The 22,316-nt window shown below is 37.6% G+C and overlaps 1 protein-coding gene across 1 annotated transcript in view; it reads left to right on the top strand.

Annotated features, from left to right (window-relative positions):
• The first annotated feature begins 3,523 nt into the window (after positions 1-3,523).
• Positions 3,524-22,316, top strand: part of IHO1 (interactor of HORMAD1 1) — a 29,474-nt gene continuing 10,681 nt past the window's right edge. Inside the window, exons 1-4 of the mRNA XM_077777332.1 lie at positions 3,524-3,600; positions 7,092-7,162; positions 10,463-10,637; positions 12,328-12,491. Coding sequence (XP_077633458.1) covers positions 7,107-7,162; positions 10,463-10,637; positions 12,328-12,491 — 395 coding nt within the window. The 5' untranslated portion in view covers positions 3,524-3,600; positions 7,092-7,106. The remainder of the gene's footprint in view (positions 3,601-7,091; positions 7,163-10,462; positions 10,638-12,327; positions 12,492-22,316) is intronic.

Below are 22,316 nucleotides of genomic sequence, written 5' to 3' on the forward strand. Positions count from 1 at the left end.
ATAACCGACTGAGCCACCCAGGCGCCCCTTTGTGCTCATTTTTGGAGAGTTGTTTTTGTCAGATTCCCGGGTGTCCACAGTCTCTCATCCCGAGTCTGGGATTAGGAGACGCAAGGAAGAGAATCGGCCCAGAAAGTCATAGTGAACAGGAACCCGGGGAAACTGACTGGGATTTGCCTTATAATTCTACAGTATCCCTTGGAGGCCTTTGGAAAGGACCAGAGTGTGTCTCTCGTTGAAAAGACTGAAGATGAGAGCAAATGGCCCTGAGAGGTTTGGGAGGGCCTGGTTGAGGCCCAAAGGGCCAGAAAGTCTGAGGGAGAGAACTGGTTTTTTTCTGTGACCGAGTGTAAGAGCCAGAAGAGCACATGGAGGACCTTACACTGTGGTCTCAGGAGTCTCTGTTGTTGAAGACGGGGCCAGATGGTGGGGGTGGTGTGTTTCCCCTTAGGGCATTCTCTTTAACCCATTTGTTCCTCCCTTGTCAAGGCCCTTTCTAGGGAGGCAGTCATATTCCTTGCAGGCGCTTAAGCCTTTCCTCTGCTTTTATGCTTCTTCTAATAGGATTGAGGCATGAGAGGGAGAGAGAAGCCTGCCCTTGGAAGTTTGTAATGTGTGCATTTCAGTTTTCATTTACCTAGTGTCCTACCTAAAAATGACTACGTCTTCATCTAGTGTGCTGGCATCTACAAGGATAGGTTTAGGCAGATGGGATTTCTGCCATCTGGGAAAGCCTATCATAGGTAGCATGGTGACAAGTAAGTGCATAGAGAAGAGATAAACCTGAGGCTGAGCACATCAAGCCCCATGGGGTCCTTAGACATAGGCAAGGATGCAACCATGGGATTTTTTTCAATATTTAAGAAACCTCGTAGGAGTAAGTTAGGTCTGGAACCCGCAGCAGGGTAGTTAGTCTAACCCCCAAGCCACATACTGCATAGATTATTCTCTTTTTTCAGCATAAACAGAAGTGGAAGATGAAAGAGGATTTATCATTCTAGATGTAATAATAACCGTCTTGTAGTGATGTGTATAAAATTGTTTAGATTCTAAATCAAGACTCTAGAAGGAAGAATTTCCAAAGTGTGGATGGGAGAAAAAGACTCAGACTATCAAAGAAATAAGTAAACATAAGAGTCAGGAATCCTACATTTACCTCAATTCTTCCTCTTTATTAAAGTATGTAATGAATCTGTGCTGATATAGGGGTTTAAAATGTAATAATTGAGAAATCATACATGTTTTTAAATTTGTGGATACTTGGAAAGTTTTACTCCTTGCCCTAATTTAGTTTTCATTTAAAAAAAAAAACCAACTCATTTAACAGTAAATATTTTCTGGGCACCTCTTATGTGTCAGGCACAATTTCTAGAGTCTGAGGATATAGCAGAGAACAGAACACACAAAAATACCTATCCTCAAAGAGCTTAACATTATATTCTTGTAGGCTTGGGTGTGTATGCTGAGACAGACAAAACAAGATACATTTTAAAAATATATAATGTATTAGAATAATGGCATGCTGAGGAGAAAAAGCAGAGAAATATTGATTATTGAGGTGCTCCAGTTTTGAATAATTTGCAAGAACCCCCTGGAAGTGGTGGAGGTGGTTTGGCCTATTATGCTGATAATCTAAAGGAAGAGTGAAGCAAGTGGAGAAAACAGTATGGGAAAGGGCCTGAAGCTGATTGAGTGCCCAGCAAGGGAGAGCAACAGTGAGGAGCCCTATAAGAAATGTGGAATGGATTGTAGATGGGAAAAAAGCAAGGCTAAGGAAAGATTGCAGAGACACCAGAGATAATCATGGAAATTCTGGCTTGTATTAGAGTAAGGTAGGAACAGTGGAGAGTTTGAACAGAGGAATAACATGATCTGACTTAAGGTTAGAGGAACTCTGAATCTTAAAGTTGTCAGATTTAGCAAATAAAAATACAGGACACCAAGTTAAATGTGAATTTCAGGTAGTACAGGACACACTTGTACTAATGTATATATATTATATATATATTATAAAATATACAAATATGTCCTGTGCAATATTTGGGAAGTTCAAATTTAACTGGGCATCCTATATTTTATCTGGTAAACCTATAGAGGAAGGAATGAAAAGTGAACAGATTCTGGACATGTTTAAAAGAATTAATCATAGTATTTGCTGACAGATTGGATGTGAGAAGAGAGTCAAAGAGGACTCTTAGATTTTGGCCTGAGCAATTAGAAAGATAGAATTATCATTAACTGGAATGGGAAGACTGTAGGTGGAGAATGTTTTGGGGAAAAAATGATCTTGCTTTTGGATGTGTTGGTTTGAGGTACTTACTAGTCACCCAAGTAATGAGGTCAGGCCAGCACTTGAATATAGGAGTCTGAAGTTCAGGAGAGGGGTCTGGGCTGGAGGTAAAAACTTGGGTGTTGTCAGCTAATATAGGCATTTATCCATTCATATATTAACTTTTTATTGTGGAAAATTTAAAACATATAAGAGTAGAAATCATTGGATGAATGAATGCCAATGTACCCATCACCTAGCTTCAACAATTATCAACCTAGGGAAAGTCTGTACCCCTTTTCCGGTCCCCTAATCCATCTCCATTATTTTAAAGCAAAGCAAAACTTTTAAAGATTATTTTATTCATTTAAAATTTATGTATGTATAAAAGATAAGGACTATGTTTTTATCATAACCACAATATCATTACCATACTTAAAGTAACAATTTCTTAATATAATTAAGTAGCTAGCCAATGTTTAAATTTTCTTAATTGCTTTCTTATAATGCAGGATCTAAACACATTGTATTTGGTTGGTGTGGTTCATAAATCTCTTTTAATTTATAGTCTCCCATCTCTCTTTTTTTTCCTGTCTCTTATGCTTTAAAAGAATATGATCATTGGGGTGCCTGGGTGGCTTAGTCGGTTAAGCGTCCGACTTTCACTTAGGTCATGATCTCGGGGTTCATGGGTTCGAGCCCCGTGTCGGGCTCTGTGCTGACTGCCAGCTTGGAGCCTGGAGCCTGTTTCAGTCTGTGACTCCCTCTCTCTCTGACCCTCCCCTGCTCATGCTGTCTCTCTCTCTCTCTCCTAGAAATTAAAAAAAAAAAATTAAAAAAAAAAAAAGAATATGATCATTTAAACTGTAGAATTAACCACTCTGGATTTTGGTGATTGCATTCCACTGGTTCTGTTTAACTACTGTATTTTCTGTGTACTGGTCCTTACATCTAGAAGGTTAGTTAGATTAAGGCTCAATATTTTTGGCAAGTATACTTACTTCTTTGGTAATGCTTGGCACCTCCTGTTGAACCTCATCAAGAGGTTCATACTAGGGCTGGTGTCTATCTTTGTGAATAAAAGATCATTTGAGGGGTTTAGGTTTTCAGCCTGATCTATTCATTATAAAGTTTCCTATCAGCCTTTCACTTCATGGTTTAAACAGCCATTTATGATCATTTTCTAGACCCATTATTTTCTTTGGAACTCCAAAATGGTAATAATCTAATTGTACCATCCATTCTGTGTTTATTAGCTGGAATACTTCTATAAAGAAGAACTTTCTCACATCTATATGTTGGTTACTTTGAGGTGCATGTATTCTAGGAAGGTAAGATGAATGATTCTTTTGTCTACCCTACCAGCTTTCAAAATAATAAATTGGTTGCCTATCCTCCAAAGTGACTGATGAGGATTATATATTTATAAATTTATAAATATATAAATTTAACAGAGGAAGTCCTTTAAGCTAGCTCTCCAATAATCTTTGGCCCTGGTAGTCTTTGATAATTTCCTTGTTCTCTGGGACAAGATGTTCCGGGCTCAAGTTGTACATTTTCTGCCCCAGACCTTTTAGTGGTGAATGGTATTTCAAGACCAAAAGCTTGGTGCTAGGGTTGTACATCAAGAATTACTAATAATTTTCTATTTATTTCAGACCTAGGATTATAGGGTTTTTGCTTGACTTTATTTTATGTTTCTGCCTCTTTTCTCATACACTGAAAATTTTTGTTCCTGATGACATTAATATATTATTGATTTGTTGTATTCTGATAGAGATTACATGTACATATGTATATGTATATATACATATTATATGTATGCATATATATATATATATACACTAACTATGATTACTGAAAACAAATACACAAATTCCTTTACTATTCATTTTTTCCTTAGGTTATACTTCACTAGAGATGTAGTATCAAATTATCATATTTAGAAGCACAGGAAATAGACTCTTCCTGTGAGGCTCAATAACCAGCTTGTATGTTCCATTTTGCTCCTTTGTAGGAATTGCTTTGTTTTTCCCATTTTTTATTTGATTTTGTTTTATAACTATGTGGCTTTGTATACTTACAGTATTTACATTATTCTAAAGTTGAAACTGTAGGGGCGCCTGGGTGGCTTAGTCGGTTAAGCATCCGACTTTCGCTTAGGTCATGATCTCACGGTTCGTGGGTTTGAGCCCCGCGTCGGGCTCTGTGCTGACTGTCAGCTCAGAGCCTGGAACCTTTTTCAGTCTGTGACTCCCTCTCTCTCTGACCCTCCCCTGCTCACGCTGTCTCTCTCTCTCTCTCTCCTAGAAATAAATAAAACATTAAAAAAAAAATAAAGTTGAAACTGTAAAAACTGCTATATTTGGAGAAGTCTAGCTTTCATTTCTAGCCTTTCCACCCTATTTGTACACTCCAAGGTAAACATTTTTGTTGGTTTTCAATTTATCTATTTTTCTTCTCTCTGTCTTCTTCCTTGCCTTTCTTCTTTCCTTACTTAAAAAAAAAAGCACATGCTATGTGTGTATATTTATTTATATTCATGCTCCTTTGACATTTTTTGAATGAAATATTACATACCGCATACACTGTTCTTCACCTTGCCTTTTGTTTTTGTGTGTGTGTGTATGCTCAGCAATATATCTTGGAGGTCACTCTCAGAGTATATTGAAGTATATCTTATACATATATATATATATATATAAGAGTATATATTCCTTTTAACAGTTCCATAAAACTCCGTTGTATGAATATACCATAGTTTGACCAACTGATGGACATTGGGTTGTTTATGGTCTTGCTGTTATGATGGTATTGTATTGAAGAGCCATGTGTATATATAATTTTCTATTTCTGCCAAGTATTATTGGGATATATCCCAATCCTTAAAAGTAGGATTGCTGGATTAAACAGTAAATACATTTGTAAATGTTCTTGATAACGACAAATTCTCCTCCATAGAGGCCTTCCCAACAGAAGTGCATGAAAGTGCCTCTTTCCTCCCAGCCTCAGTAATAGATTACATTATTATACTTGCATTTTTACCACCTTTATAGGAAAGAAAATAATCTCTATGATTAACAAAAAAAATTTTTTNGGACGCTTAACCAACTAAGCCACCCAGGCGCCCCTTAACAAAATTTTTTTAATGTTTATTTTTGAGAGAGAGAGAGAGAGAGCTCAAGCATGTGGGAGAGGGGCAGAGAAGGAGGGAGACACAGAATCTGAAGCAGGCTCCAGGCCCTGAGCTGTCAGCACAGAGCCTGACGTGGGGCTCAAACTCACAAACTGTGAGATCATGACCTGAGCTGAAGTCGGACACTTAACCATCTGAGCCACCCAGATGCCCAAAATCTGTATGATGTTAATTTACATCTCTTTTAATGTGAGGTTGCCCATTTATATATGTATATGTCTTTGTATTTATTTTTCTGTGAACTGTTGGCCCACATGTCTTGACCATTTTCTGTAAGACTTTTATTTGAAACAAAATGTTCTTTTTAAAAATTTTATGTAGTCAGGGGCACCTGGGTGGCTCAGTTGGTTAAGCGTCTGACTTTAGCTCAGGTCATGATCTCATGGTTCATGAGTTTGAGCCCCACATCAGGCTCTGTACTGACAGCTCGGAGCCTGGAGCCTGCTTCAGATTTTGTGTCTCTTTTTCTCTCTGCTCCTCCCCCACTCATTCTCTGTCTCTCAAAAATGAATAAGTATTTTTTAAAATTTAATAATAAATTTAAAATAATAAAAATTTTATGTAGTCAAATTTATTGGTGTTTTCTCTTATCACTTTTGAATTTTTGAGTCAAAGTTTTCCCCACTTCTAGGCTATANTCAGGCTCTGAGCTGGCAGTCAGTACAGAGCCCGACGCGGGGCTCGAACCCACGAACCGCGAGATCATGACCTAAGCGAAAGTCGGACGCTTAACCGACTGAGCCACCCAGGCGCCCCTCCCCTCCAGTGCTTTTATGATCTCATTTTTATATTATCTCTGATCCATTTGGATATTTTATATTGTATGGTAAAAGGACTAGATCCAGTCTTAATCTTTTTTCATATAGCTCTTCAGTTATCCCAACTCTACTTTTTTTTTTTTTTAAAGTTTCTTTATTTATTTTGAGAGAGAGAGAAAAAGGCAGAGAGAGGGGGAGAGATAGAATCCCAAGCAGGCTCCTTGCTGTCAGTGCAGAGCCTGACGCAGGGTTAAATCCCACAAACTGTGACATCATGACCTGAGCTGAAATCCAGAGTTGGATGCTTAACCGACTAAGCCACCCAAGTGCCCCTAAAGATTTTTAAAAATGTTGATGTGTATTCATTAAATTTTTTAAATTTTTATTTATTTTTGAGAGAAAGAGAGACAGTGTGTGAGCAGGGAAGGGGCAGAGAGAGGGAGACACAGAATCTAAAGCAGTCTCCAGGCTGCTCTGAGCTGTAAGCACAGAGCTTGATTCAGGGCTCGAACCCATGAACCATGAGATCATGACCTGAGCTGAAGTTAGATGCTTAATCGACTGAGCCACCCAGGCACTGCCTAAAGATTTTATTTTTAAGTAATCTCTACACCCAATGTGGGGGGTTGAACTCACAACCCTGAGATCAAGAGTCACATATTTCTACTGAGCACTGGGCACTGAGCCAACCAGGTGCCCCCAAAATACCTGTTTCTGACACATAGGTAATGGGAATTTTCACCAATTGGATGGTAATATAGTTGCTGAAATGTCCTCATCTATATATGACAGTCACCAGTAAAATCATCTTTAGGGATAAGTTATACTTTCTTAACCTTGTAAATTAATATTCCTCTCTTTTTAATAGGGCTAAACATAAGAAATGAATTTTAATGTTTGGAATATCAAAGAGATGCTCAGTATTCCCTCAGGTTCTGGGTAAGTTTTCTGGTTTTATACTCTGACACTTAATGAAAGTTTTATAGTTATATTGATTTCATTGAAAAAGGCTCCCTTTCCTATTAGTTTATTAGTAATAGGGTTACTTCATATAGCTTTTCCCCCTTCTTTTCCCTTCACTGCTACACTCTCCCATACTTGTCTTTTTCCTTTTGCCTATTTTCTTTTCTTTTCTTTTTTTTAAAAAGCAGGTTCACACCCATTGTGGAGCCCAGTGCAGGGCTTGAACTCATGACCCTGAGATCAAGACCTGAGCTGAGATTCAGAGTCAGATGCTTAACCAACTGAGCCACCCAGGCGCCCCTCCTCTTGCCTAAGTTCTGATGATAAAAGCAATGTCAATTTATCTATGTGTGTTGATTGAGCAGTGATTCTGTGTCCAGAACTGGACCTAGGGAATATGAGGCCTGTGAGAATTAGAAATGGCCTAACATCTAGAAACTCACCTCAGTTGGAGTGATTTCTATTGAAACGGCAAGGAGCAAAATCAAGACAATGGTTAGATATGTGTTCATTTGTATGGTTGTAGGTACTGTGGAGTTAAGAGCTACTCCAGCTGTTGATAAGGCTCACTGAAATACTGCCCCTTCTACTACTCAACTGAGGTACTTACATTGGTGTCCATCAGCCGTGCAGTGGGCCTGCCATTGCTAACTTGGTGGATGTGCCCCAGAAATAGTATATATTTAAGAGATTTCTAATTGTTTTTGGTATGCTTTTATTATTGGATAGTTTCTTTTCTTCCTAATACCTTATTGAAGACAGTTATTAATTCAGCATACCTAGAGCATTGTGCTTTTTATTTCTCAGAAGGAAAAAAAAATGCTTTCAGTTGATACAGAGTAGAGAAAAATCTATCTTTGTTAAATTCCAGATCACAGCTTTAAGATGTAAATCCTACATGATTTCTGTAAGCTTACAGGTTTTGGGTGTGTGTTTTTCTTTTTTTTAATCCAGCACAGCTAATTATTCTCTTTAACCTAAGAGGGGAGTCACAGAGAGCTATTTAAGCTATTTTGAGCAATGATTACACAACCCATATTATAATATATGTGTGCATCCCATTACCTTAGCTAATCTTAGATAATGGTTCTATGAGTGAAAATAATTGCTCTTTCCTGTGCTGAATTATTAGTTTCTTTTTGTCTTGCATTAATATATGATGGTCCCTTTGGCTTGGAATATGTACTTATATGCTATGTAATTACTTTAATTTAGCTTTTTTAAAAGGAATGATTTCTGTTTGTGTGTTTTAATGAAAAGCATGTTTTTTTTAGCTTACACAGCAGCATTAAGTAACCCAAATTGTTATTGAGATCTTTTTTTTAATGTTTATTTATTTTGAGAGGGAGAGAGAGAGAGTGCATGCACATGTGCACAAGTGGGGTAGGGGCAGAGAGAGAGAGGGAGAGAGAATCCCAAGCAGACTCTGGGCTGCCAGCACAGAACTGGACTCAGGGTATGATCCCACAAACTGTGAGATTATAACCTGAGCCAAAAGCACAAGTTGGTCACTCAACTGACTGAACCACCCAGCCACCCCCATATGTGAGGTTTAAATGTATATATCTATGGGAAGCAAGTTGGAAGTCCACAGCTGAAAGTACTTAAAGCGAGACTAAGACACTAACAGTGTGAAAGGGAACATCACCTTGTTTCAAAAACAATTTTTAATGGATTCTCCTATGCACAAATCTGAGTTGATCACATTCTTCAATTTGGATGAGGCCTGTATTAGTCTACTGGGCTACCATAACAAAATACCCTAAACTGGATGGTTTCAACAGTAGAAATTTATTTCCTCAGTCCTGGAGATTGGAAGTCCTAGAAGTGAATGCAAGCCAGATCATTTCTTATAAGGGCTCCCTTCCTGGTTTGCAGACAACTATCTTCTCTCTGTGTCCTTACATGGAGGAGAAAGAAAGAGAGAGGGCAGGGGTGTATGAGTGGCTCAGTTAGTCAAGAGTTCAATTCTTGGTTTTGACTCAGGTTATGATCTCACAGTTTGTGGGTTCCAGCCCTGCATGGGCTCTGCACAGTCATTAGGATTGGGATTCTCTCTCTCTGCCCCTCCCCTGCTCTCTCTCAAAAAACAAATATATAAACTTAAAAAAAAAAAAAAAAGAGGGGTGCCTGGGTGATTCAGTCAGTTAAGTGTCCAACTTTGGCTCAGGTCATGATCTCATAGTTCATGGGTTCGAGCCCCACGTCAGGCTCTGCTGGCAGCTCGGAGCCTGAAGTCTCCTTCATCTTCTGTGTCTCTTCTGTCTGCCCCTTCCCTGATTGTGCTCTGTCTCTGTCTCTCAAACATAAATGAACATTAAAAAAATTTTTTTGTTAAAAGAGAGAGGGCAAACTTTGGTATCTCTTATTGTAAGACCTTAATTCCATCATGAAAGCCTGCCCCCATGACCTTGTCTAACCCTAATTGCCTCCCAAAGACCCCATTTCCAAATATTATCACCTTAGGAATTAGAACTTCAACATAATAATTTGGGAGGACACAGCATTCAGTCCATAACTAAGCTGTCTTAGTTATTAGCTGTGTTTTTTCTATTATGATTCCTACTCTACCTCTAATCCAGATCCCTTCCTTCCCTGTAGGCATAGTCTAGGAGAGTTAATGAGAGTTCTAATTCACCTTCTATAACATTCAGTTATATACTTGTTTGGTGTGCTATGATGTAGATTCTCTTTGTGATGAACAGATTCAACTTTTTTTTAAGTTTATTTATTTATTTATTTATTTAGAAAGAGAGAGAAAGAGAGAGAGAGAGAGAATGAATCCTAAGCAGGCTGTTCACTGTCAGCACGGAGCCCAACATGGGGCTTGAACTCACAAAATGCAAGATCATGGCCTGAGCCTAAGTCAAGAGTCAGATACTTAACCAACTGTGTCACCCAGGTGCCCAAATAGATTCAACTTCTTAAAAGATAATGTTCTTTTAACCCCTAAAGATTTCAGGAACTTTGATCTCCAAAATGGTGTTATAGCCCACAGTGCTGTTGTACCAAAAATAGTAGTGTCAGTCCTTAATGTTTGAATTTCCATCTGATTGTTCTCAAGTTACTGTAATCAAAATGTCTGACATTCAGAATTTCTTTGTGTTGCTTTATGTGTAGTACTGGCAGTATGCAGGGTTTTAGGAGATCAGAACAAATTAGTACTTTGCCTAAGGATATTCTGAAATGAATATGATTTCTGAACAAATTATGATTTCATTTGTTCAAGATGTTTGTCTACTTGCTATACTTTTCTTTTCTTGCTTAATCTTTCAGGACCACTAATTCCTCTAGCTGGAATAATAATCAGACTGATCACTCCAGTCTCAGTGATTCCCAATTCCTCTTTGGATCCCAGTTCTGTCCAGAAAGTTCAGAGACTCTGTCAGCACCCTTGGACTTTGGTGTCTACTTGAGACATCCTAAACAGTCACAACAGAATTCTCTGGACGTAAGTCTCATTTCCAAAGTTTCTCTGCACACATTTCATAGTCATTATGGAGATAAGCTATAATGTTGGATTTTATTTTAGAATTTATACATCTCTAAAAATTACTCTCCTAAATGGATTTGTGCTTGATTGGTGGTGACTCAGTACTCTGTCTTGGGATCAGACTTGGTAATCTGAAATAGATAAAATATTTATATTTGCAGTTTCTTCTATTACTAAAGCGATATAGAATATTGCCAGTACTTTGACTCTCTTAGGAAAACCAAAAATGGCATGATGTTTTCTAAGGCATACTATTGTTTGTAAAATTTTCATAAGAAAGAAGAGCTTTAGAAAAATAGGAATAAATTAACATAAATTTTATTTTATATGGATATTTTTTCCTAAGAAACTTTCGATGCTTTTTTTAGTCTACTGTGCTATAGTAGTGTCGGTCCTTCATTTCCTTGAAGAAGGACATGAGGATTCTGAGGACTTGGTTAATGAATAAGGGCCAGAATCAAGAATAGAGTCTCTTGAGTCCTCGATTTTTTGAGACCAATCTGTCTTCTTTAGTGGGTCAGAAATACTTTTACATATTTTTTTTTTTGGTTTAAAACTAGATTTAACTTTATATACGGACTTAACCTGCATCAAACAGAGACTCTAAGGATACGATTAAGTCAGTGTTTTAAGATAGTACAGTATGGGGGCACTTGGATGGCTAAGTCGGTTAAGCATCCGATTTCAGCTCAGGTCATGATTTCACGGTTTGTGGGTTTGAGCCCCACGTCAGGCTCTGTGCTGACAGCTAGCTCAGAGCCTGGAGCCTGTTTCAGATTCTGTACCTCTGTCTCTCTCTGACCCTTCCCTGCTCATGCTGTGTCTCTCTCTCTCTCTCTCTTTCTTAGAAATAAAATAAAAAAACATTAAAAAATGTTTAAGATAATATGATATGTTCTCAGTTAAGTATTTCAGTACAAAAATTGGTACCCAGTGATATGAAGGAATAAATGTACTCCCTGAATGTTTCAGAGTAAGTTTTGCCTCAAATGCAGGAATTGGCTCACCACATGCCAGCATACTTACTGTCCATGTCAAACTTATCAAGTCTAGTTCAACAGTAATTGAGTTAAACATATTAATATGAAAACTTTAACATATTTCAGAGACTGCATAAATAATTCAGTTATTGCTTTCAAGTTTGTACAACTGATTTTTTTAAAAGTTTTTCAAAGTTTATTTATTTATTTATTTTGAGAGAGAGAAAGAGAGAGCAAGCAGAGGAGGGGCAGAGAGAGGGAGGGAGAGAGAGAATCCCCAACAGGTTCCACACTGTCAGCACAGAGCCTGATGGGTGGCTCGAACTCACAAACCATGAGATCATGACCTGAGTCGAAATCAAGAACTGACCCTGAGAGTAAGAGTCATCTGCTCTACCTGATCAAGCCAGCCAGGCACACCAATTAGCTGATATTTTAAATATCTCTGTGTTGGTAAGCCATAAACCTTATTAATTAAAAAAAAGTTTCTTTAATAAGATTTTCTGATGTATATGAAATAAAAAGGAAATACATGCCATGTTGTTTTTTAGTGTTATTGTTTACACTTAAATGTGACTATGTTATGTAGAAATAGTGAATGCTATAAATATTTTTATGTATGAAATGCTGTGGTTTGTTTTGTTTTGTTTTGTTTTTTCATTTAACAGAGTGAACCTAGTATTTTCACAAAATACCAAACAAAACCCCAGCTATTTGGAGGAAATACAAATGATAGAGGCTTATTTCCTCTTCCTTTGTCACTTGGACAATCAAAGGGCCTCTTGGAACAGTTTGAGGAGAAAAAGAAAAGGGCAAAAGACAAATGTGACAGGTATGCAAACCTTTCGAGTGGAGGTGACAGCTTCTTTTTTGAAGGAAACAGAAAATGGAATATTAATAGTCAAATAATTCTATTTGAGCATGTTAGCACACTTACCTTTATAGATCAGCTAATAATTACTCTTTATTTGGTTACTTGTCATTGTGAATTGTGGCAGATTTGAATATGGCTGCCTCAGCTCTGGCCCCTCNGTGTGATCATGACCTGAGCCGAAATAGGACGCTTAATCAACTGAGCCACCCAGGTGCCCCAACAGAGATCACTTTATTATTTTTTTAATTTTTTATTTTTTACTGTTTTATTTATTTCTGAGAGAGAGAGACAGCGTGAGCAGGGGAGGGTCAGAGAGAGAGGGAGACACAGAATCTGAAACAGGCTCCAGGCTCTGAGCTGGCTGTCCGCCCAGAGCCTGGCGCAGGGCTCAAACCCACAAACTGTGAGATCATGACCTGAGCTGAAGTTGGACCCTTAACCGACTGAGCCACCTAGGCGCCCCGCAACAGAGATCACTTTAAAAAATTTTTTTTTTCTGTAGCTAAAAAAAGGTTTTTTGAAATGTTAAGTTTCTCATGATATTTTCTTCCTTCCTTGCTCTCTCTCTTTTCCTATATCATTTCCTTTTTTTGTAGTGAAATGAGTTTCTGTTAACAGTTATTTACAAGACAGCAAAAATATATATAGCGTTTATATAGAGAGAACAAATGATGAGGACTCTGAAAAATCTCCATTAAAAAAATTAAGCTTAAGATATTGACTTATATGATAGGCAAAAAGAATCATAATTTTAATAAATTCTGGCAAAAATAAAACCCAAGATTCTAGATTTTAGATTTTTTTTTTGTCAATAAGTACTTGTTAGAAATGTGGTAAGACCAAGGGATACAGGAGTGCTGATGCATAGGAGCACATGTACCCCAATGTTCATAGCAGCACTCTCAACAGTAGCCAAAACATGGAAAGGGCCTAAGTGTCCATCAAATGATGAATGGATCAAGAAGACATGGTATATTTATACAATGGAATACTACATGGCAATGAGAAAGAATAAAATCTGGCCATTTGTAGCAAAATGGATGGAACTCGAGGGTGTTATGCTGAGTAAAATAAGTCAGGTAGAGAAGGACAGATACTATATGTTTGCACATATAGGTGGATTAGCAGGAACTTAACAGAGGACCATGAGGGAGAAGAAGAGGAAAAGAGGGAGAGGGAGGGAGGCAAACCATGAGAGACTCTTGAATGCTAAGAACAAACTGAGGCCTGATGGGGGTGGGGTACAGGGGAAGGGGGGTAATGGGCATGGGGGAGGGCACTTGCGGGGATGAGCACTGGATGTTATATGGAAACCAACTTGACAATAAACAATTTAAGAAAAAAAAAAAGAAATGTGGTAAGAATGGGGTATCTGGCTGACTTAGTCAGTAGAACATGCAACTTATGATCTCAAGGTCATGAGTTCAAGCCCTATGTTGGGTGTGGAGCCTACTTAAAAAAATGTGGTGAGAAGGAGAGATAAATTTTTAAATGAGAGAAAGAAAGCATATCTCTGTTAATATGGAAGTAGGAAAGTGATAAGACATGGTGCAGGATTCAAACATAAGACATGCTACAAACTTATAAGACATGGATTTACATATTGTGTTTTGAAAGTACATATTTCCCCAAACTCATAGAAAAGGCTTTGAGGGAAAGAAATCTCAAAAGAAGACTAATCATTCAGATTGCATTTGTTATGATTCTTTAAAAAAATTTTTTTTAAATGTTTTTTATTTATTTCTGAGAGAGAGAGAGAGACAGCATGAGCAGGGGAGGTTCAGAGAGAGAGGGAGACACAGAATCCGAAGCAGGCTCCAGGCTCAAGCCGTCAGCACAGAGCCTGATGCGGCGCTCGAACTCACGAACCATGAGATCATGACCTGAGCTGAAGTCGGATGCTTAACCAACTGAGCCACCCAGGCGCCCCAAATTGCATTTGTTATGACTCTTTTGGTGACAAGTAAAAACTTACCTCAGACTAGCTCTGACAAAATGGAGGATATATTAACTCTTTTAACCAGTCTGGGAAGGACAGGGAATGAAATCAGAATGAATGAATGAAATCAGAATCTCTTTTCTGTGCTTCTCTGTCCATTTATACTTTGTTCTTTCTTGTAAAGACCAGCTTCCTACCAGCACAGAGAAAGGGACTCTTTTTCCATAGTTTGAATTTGAAAAATTCTAGTTGAGGCTTCTGGTAGGCTTGCTTAGGTCATAGGGGTGAAAGGAGAGAGGTGTGACTAGAAGTCCTCACCAGAACCACTTTCTGGGTGCAGAAAGAAACAGTTCCCTATCAAAGGAGGATTCTGGGTACACCACACAGTGGATGGCCATTACCCAGATTATTGTTTTTTGGCTGTAATATTTGAGAAAACAGATTAGTCTCATAACAAATGAACACCTAAGGACCACAAGTAGATTATAAAAATAACCATGTTCTTTCAATAATTGTTGATTACCATAGTGAAATTCATTCACTCATTCATTCATTCGTTCGTTCATTCGTTCATTAAATAAACACTGTTTTGTTGTACTACAAACTTATCTTTGAAGTTCTTAGTCTGGTTAGGAAAACAGGCATTTGTTGGATACAACTAGACCAGAATTATTGGTTGTAAGCAGTAGAAATAAGTTCATTTCAATGGAAAAGGAATTCTTAAAGAGGATATTTGAGGGGCACCTGGGTGGCTCAGTCGGTTGAGCGTCCAACTTTGGCTCAGGTCATGATCTCACAGTTTATGGGTTCGAGCCCCGCATCGGGCTCTGTGCTGACAGCCAGTTTAGAGCCTGGAGCCTACTTCCAATTCTGGGTCTCCCTCTCTCTCTGACCTCCCCTGCTCACGCTGTGTCTCTTTCTCTCTCTCAAAAATAAATAAAACATTAAAAAATTTTAAAAAAACAAAAGCCTTAAAAAACACAATGTTTGTATAACTCTGCTCTATTTTTATGTATTAAAAAAATAAAAATGGTATCATTTCCTATGGACTGTTTTTCAACCTGCTTTTTAAATTTAATAATCTTTAATGATTATGTTTATTTCATCTACAAAATCATTTCTAATGGTTTCATTGTACTCTATCATATAGATCTTTCAAAGGCTGTGTTTTAAATATTTAATACAGCATGAGAGAGTGCCAAGAATACATAATGGGGAAAGATTAATCTTTTCAACAAATGCTGTTGGAAAAACTGAATCCATATGCAAAAGAATGAAAAAGGACTTTTATCCTATACCATACCTAAAAATCAACTCAAAATGGATTAAAGACTTAAAGATAAGACTTGAAACTGTAGAATTCCTAGAAGAAAAACATAGGTAAAAAGCTTTCTGACATTAGCTTTCTGAACGATTTCCTGAGTATGACACCAGAAGCACAATCATCAAAACCAAACATAGACAAGTGGGATTACATCAAACTAAAAAGTTTCTACACAGCAAAGGAAACAGTCAGCAAAATGAAAAGGCAGCTTACAGAATGGTAGAAAATATGTGCAAACCATATATCTGATAAAGGGTTAATAAATATATAAGGAACTCCTACAGCTCAATAGTGTAAAAACAAATAGCCCAAATTAGAAGATGGGCAAAGGAACTGAATATACACATATGTAAAGAAGACATACTAATGGCCAACAGGTGTATGAAAAGGTGCTCAATATCACTAGTCACCAGGGAAGTGCAAATTGAAACCACAATGAAATATCATTTTACATCAGTCAGGTTGACAATTATAAACATATATATGTATGTATGTATGTATGCGTTGGCAAGGATGTGGTGAAAAGGGAACCTTTATATATTGATGGTGGGAATGTAAATTGGTGCAACCCCAATTTCTAAGTATATGTCCAAAGGAATTAAATCAGTATCTCAAAGAGATATCTGCACTGCCATATTCATTGCAGCATTAGTTACAATAGCAGAGATGGGAGTAACCTAAATGTCCATCAGTGAGCGAACAGATAAACAAAAAGTGGTAGATGGGGCACCTGAGTGGCTCAGTCAGTTAAGTGGCCAACTTCGTCTCAGGCCATGATCTCATGATTCGTGGGTTTGAGCCCCACATCAGGCTCTGTGCTGACAGCTCAGAGCCTGGAGCCTGTTTTGGATTCAGTGTTTTCCTCTCTCTCTTCTCCTCCCCAGATCGTGCTCTGTCTCTCTCTGTCTCAAAAATAAATGTTGTTTTTTTTTTAAATAACTGATCAGAGAGAAATTTTCTCTCTCTCTTTAAAAAAGAAAAATAAAAAGTGGTATATACATATAATGGAATAGTCTTCAGCCTTAAAAAAGAAAATTCTGTCACTTGTGACAACATGGATGAACCTGGAGGATGTTATGTTAAGTCAGACACAGAAGGACAAATACAGTTGACCTTTGCACAACACAGGTGTGAACTGTGCAGGTCTGCTTGTATGCAAACTTTTTATATTACAGTATTGTAAATATTTTCTCTTATGATTTTTTTCTCTTGTGATTTTCTTAACATTTCTTTTCTTTAGCTTACTTTATTGTAAGAATATATTATATAGTATGTATAACATGCAAAATATGTGTTAAGCAACTATTTATGTTATTGGTAAGCTATAATAGTAGGCTACTATGTTTTGGGGAAAATCATAAGTTATATGCAGATTTTCAACTATGTGGGGATCAGTTCCCCTAACCCCTGCATTGTTCAAGGGCCAACTGTACTATATGATACCGCTTATATGAGAAATGTAAAATAGTCAGACTCAAAGAAGCATAGTGTAGAATGGTGGCTGCTGGGGCTGGGGTATGGGGCAAACAGGGAGGTATTAATTAAAGGGTACAAGGTTTCATTTTATACAAGAATAAGTCCTAGAGATCTACCATACAGCATAGTGCCTATCATTAAACAATACAGTATTGTATACTTTAAAATTTGCTAAGATGGTAAATTTTTGTTAAGTATTTTTTATCACTACTACTACTACTAATAATAATAAAAAAAGAGGGTGAGAGAAAGCTTTTAGAGGTGATGGGTGATGGATATGTTTATGGCATAGATTGTGGTGATGGTTTCATAGTTGTATACATATCTCCAAACTTGTAAACATTAAATATGTACAGGGTTTTCTATAGCAATCATAACTCAATATGATTTTAAAAAATACACATTGAGGGGTGCCTGGGTGGCTCAGTCAGTTAAATGTTAACAGTCAGTTAAGTGTCTGACTTTGGCTCAGGTCATGATCTCACAGTTCATGAGTTCAACCCCTACATCAGGCTCTGTGCTGACAGCTCAGGGCCCAGAGCTTGCTTCAGATTCTGTGTCTCTCTCTCTGCCCTTCCCGGCCCACATTCTGTCTGTCTCTTTCTCAAAAATAAGTAAACATTAAAAAATAAAAAAAGATCTTTATAGTCATGAATTGAAAGAAATAATATTTTTTAAAAAATACAGGGGTGTCTGGGTGGCTCAATCAGTTAAGTGTCTGACTTGGGCTCAGGTCATGATCTCATGATTCGTGGGTTCAGGCCCCATATCGGGCTCTGTGCTGACAGCTAGCTCAGAGCCTGGAGCCTGCTTCAGATTCTGTATTTCCCTCTCTCTCTCTCTGACCCTCCCATGCTCACACTGTCTCTCTCTCTCAGAAATAAATAAAACATTAAAAAAAAAAAGATTTTGTTTGCATATTGTTTGTGNTCGAGTCCCCATCGGGCTCACTGCTGTCAGCCCAGAGCCTGCTTTGGATCTTCTGTCCCCCCCCCCACCTCTCTGCTTCTCCCCCCTCATGCTCTTTCTGTCAAAAATAATAAAAACATTTTTATTATTATAAAAATAATAATAAAAAGTGAAGCTTGAACACTCACCACTCAGCATAAATGCTGACTATAAGCAATTGACACAGTGTCTTCATGCGAGGTTGCTGTCAGATCTGCATATAGTATCATTTACTTAAATACATTGTTATTGGCCATCTCAATAAGCGGAGGATTTGATTCAATAAGCTTCAATAAATTTTTTAAAAATAAAAATCATTCCAGATGGCCAATAGACACATGAAATGATGCTTAGCATCCCTCCTCATCAGGGAAATACAAATCAAANAAAAAAAAATAAAAAGCATTCAATTTAAATGGATTTTGAAAATGCATTAAAAACACCAACTAGGTAAGCTCCTTGAAGATAGGGAGTTGAGTTTTTTCTCACTCCACATCACTAAAGCTTATAACCAAGGACTTGTAACAAAAGAGGGCTCAATAAATAGTTGAATAAATGAGTGAATTTTCAAAGCAAAATAATTCACCTTCCTTTCATTCTTAAAAATAGAGGAGCACCTGGGTGGCTCAGTCAGTTAAGCGTCCGACTTTGGCTCAGGTCATGATCTCACGGTTCGTGAGTTTGAGCCCCATGTCGGGCTCTGTGCTGACAGCTAGCTCAGAGCCTGGAGCCTGTTTCAGATTCTGTATCTCCCTCTTTCTCTGACCCTCCCCTGCTCATGCTGTCTCTCTTTCAGAAATAAATTTTAAAAAACATTTTAAAAATTATTTTAAAAAATGGTGTGTGTGTGTGTGTGTGTGTGTGTGTGTGTTAGCACAGATGAACAGAATTTCCCAATTGACTTTTTGTAGAGAAAAGATTAGGTCACAATTGACTTCCATGAACTTATACATGATATTGGGGTGGGTAAGAAATCTCTACTTCAAGCATTCTTTTTTATTTTATTTTGGAATAATAAAAATGGCTTCCAAATGAACAGTAGCTTTTTATGAAAGTTTCAGTTATCAAGCACTCAATGTTTTTACTCTATTTATTAAGCGTCTTTTAAAGGCTTTGAATTAATCAGAACTTGACATTTCAATTCAGACAAGGTGTAATCAAGGATTAGAAAACAGTTAAAGTAATGGGAGCTATCAGTTATATATAAAACATTTCAATATAAAACTATATATAAACAGTATTTAATTTGTATAATATAGTTTCATGTTGGGAACATTGGTTCCCAATTGTACTAATAAGGAGTGAGGTCATTACCTATTATATTTAGTAGGCTTTCATAGGCAGCATTTTGGTAGCATTATTAGGCTTTAGACACCTTTAAAATTTTATATTTCTTTCAGTCAAGTTATTACATGTTAGTTTTTTTAAAAATATAATTAGGATTAGGGGAGGGGGGATGGGCATGGAGGAGGGCACTTTGGGGATGAGCACTGAGTGTTATGTGGAAACTAATTTGACAATAAACTATTGGTAAAAAATATATATATATAATTAGGATTATAGTGAAAAACAGCAGGACTTTCTCCACTTCTTTTTTTTAAGTTTATTTATTGAGAGAGAGGGGTGGGTGGGGAGAACGAGCAGGGAGCAGGTAAGAGGTAGAGGGAAAGGGAGAGAGAGAATCCCAAGCAGACTCCCCACTGTCAGTGCAGAGCCCAACTTGGGGCTCAAACCGAGGAACCATGAGATCATGACCTGAGCCCAAATCAAGAATCAGATGTGAGCCATCCAGGCACCCCTCTTTCTCCGCTTCTAGTTCCTTTTTCCTTTTTACACCAAATTGAACCTTTTTAGCTCTGTTAGTACTTAACCTCCATATATCTTATGGCATATGTTAAATAACTTACATTATCTTTTCTTGATTTTTTTCAGCTTCAGAGAATGACTTGTGACCCTGGAGTAAAAAGTTGCTTCTCTGCCTCCTCCACCATAAACTTCTCTTCCATCATCCCAATATAGCTGTTTGAACATTTTCAGTTAAATAATTTTTCAATCTTTAAAGCCTTAACTAGATAGCCTAGAAAAATTATATATACAATAATTACATTTTCTTAATTAAAAAAGAAAGTTGTCTTGGTTTCTTTTTTGCTGAGTTTTTGATGTAGGAATCAGTCTTTCCCCAAACTCTACACAGAAATTTTAGTTAAAAAGCTCCTTGGGGTGCCTGGGTGGCTCAGTTGGTTAAGCATCCAACTTCAGCTCAGGTCATGATCTCACCGTTCATGGGTTTGAGCTCCACGTTGGGCTCTGTGCTAACAGCCAGCTCAGAGCCTGGAGCCTGTTTCAGATTTTGTATCTCCCTCTCTCTCTTACCCTCCCCTGCTCACGCTGTCTCTCTCAGAAATAAATTAAAAAACATTAAAAATTTAAAAAAAAAAAAGCTCCTTGTTTTATAGTCAAACACATCAGAAATCCTTTCAGTGTTATTTTCTTCTCAGAGGCATTTTTTTCCCTAATTCTGACTTGCTCTGCAGCGCATCTGTCATCCTGAGTCTCCCCTTCACCATTGTCCTAGGCATTTCTACTTCCTCTCTGCAATGCTGGATTCTCTGTTACTTGGATCCTTTTCTTCCTTAGTTTACTCCTTGGATTTGGTCGAGCATATATTCCAGAAACTTCCTGACAACAGGCGCATGGCACCTAAGTAATTTTTTGAGACCTTACATATCTGAAATTCTTTACTTTCCCCTCACACTTGATTGCAAATTAGGTTGGCTATAGAATTCTATATTGGTTCATTATTTTTCCTCAACGTTTCTAAAGCATTGTTCCCATCGCCATATCACTTTATATGTTGCTTTTAAGACGTTTGATGCAGGGAGGCCTGGGTGACTCAGTTGGTTAAGCGTCCAACTCTTGATTTCTGCTCTAGTCATGATCCCTGGGCTGTGGGAAGGAGCCCCATGTTGGGCTTTGTGCTGGGCATGGAGCCTGCTTAGGATTCTCTCTCAGTCTCTCTCTCTGCCCCTCTTCCCTGCTTTCATGCTCTCTGTCTCTCTTTCAAAAAAAAATAATAAACAAAATGAGAATTTTATAGAACCGTTAGACTGACTTTAAATGGAAAATGTTAGGGGCACCTGGTTAGCTCAGTAGGTTGAGTATCCAAAAGACTTGGTACAAAGAATAGCTCTATTTGGATTTAAAAATTGATGTTTGTGTTTATATTGTGCAGATTAAAGAAACAAAATCTGTAAAATTTCTGATAATAATCCATGTCTGAATCTTTTCAAAAGTGGGATATTCATTTGAGGAATAATTGTAATAGTTTCTTTTCATTAGAAATTAATATTGCTCCCAGAATTGACTCTGCCCATTCTCACAGTCAATACAATAGTCATTAGACTAAGATATTTCCGGGAATTTTGTACTACCAGAAAGAAATCACTATTTTCTGAAGCTATTGTTGCTATCAAAATGAAAGCTGGCCTGTTTTACTGTAGTAATTACTTGAGTTGTATATTTAACATTTTTTAATTTTTTTAACTTTTTTTTTATTTTAAGAGAGACAGAGATAGGGTGAGTAGAGGAGGGGTAGAGCCCAGAGCCCAGTGTGGGGCTTGAACCCACTAAACTGTGAGATCATGACCTAAGCTGAAATCAAGAGTTGGATGCTTAACTGACTGAGCCACCCAGGTGCCCCTAATATTTAACCTTTTTAAAGATACATATAGAGTAAATTTTATTTTCTTCTTATTTTTTTGGTATCTGACAGGTTTAAATGTTCATGTATTTATTGAGGGGGGTGAGAGAAAGAGAGAGAGAGAGAGGCAATGGGGGGGAGGGGCAGAGAAAGAAGGAGAGAGAGAATCCCAAGTAGGCTCCATGCTCAGCTCGGAGCCTGGTATGGGGCTTGATGAGGGACTCAGTCTCACAACCAAGAGGTCACGATCTGAGACCGTATCAAGATTTGGATACTTAACCAACTGAGCAATGCAGATGCCCCCTAGAGTAGATTTTTATCTTATTTATTTATTTATTTATTAAAAAATTTTTTTTAAATTTATTTCTGAGAGAGAGAGAGAGAGAGACAGCATGA

This window comes from Crocuta crocuta, unplaced genomic scaffold (assembly GCF_008692635.1).
Source record: "Crocuta crocuta isolate KB4526 unplaced genomic scaffold, BGI_CrCroc_1.0 scaffold77, whole genome shotgun sequence".
In the NCBI taxonomy this organism is placed as follows: domain Eukaryota; kingdom Metazoa; phylum Chordata; class Mammalia; order Carnivora; family Hyaenidae; genus Crocuta; species Crocuta crocuta.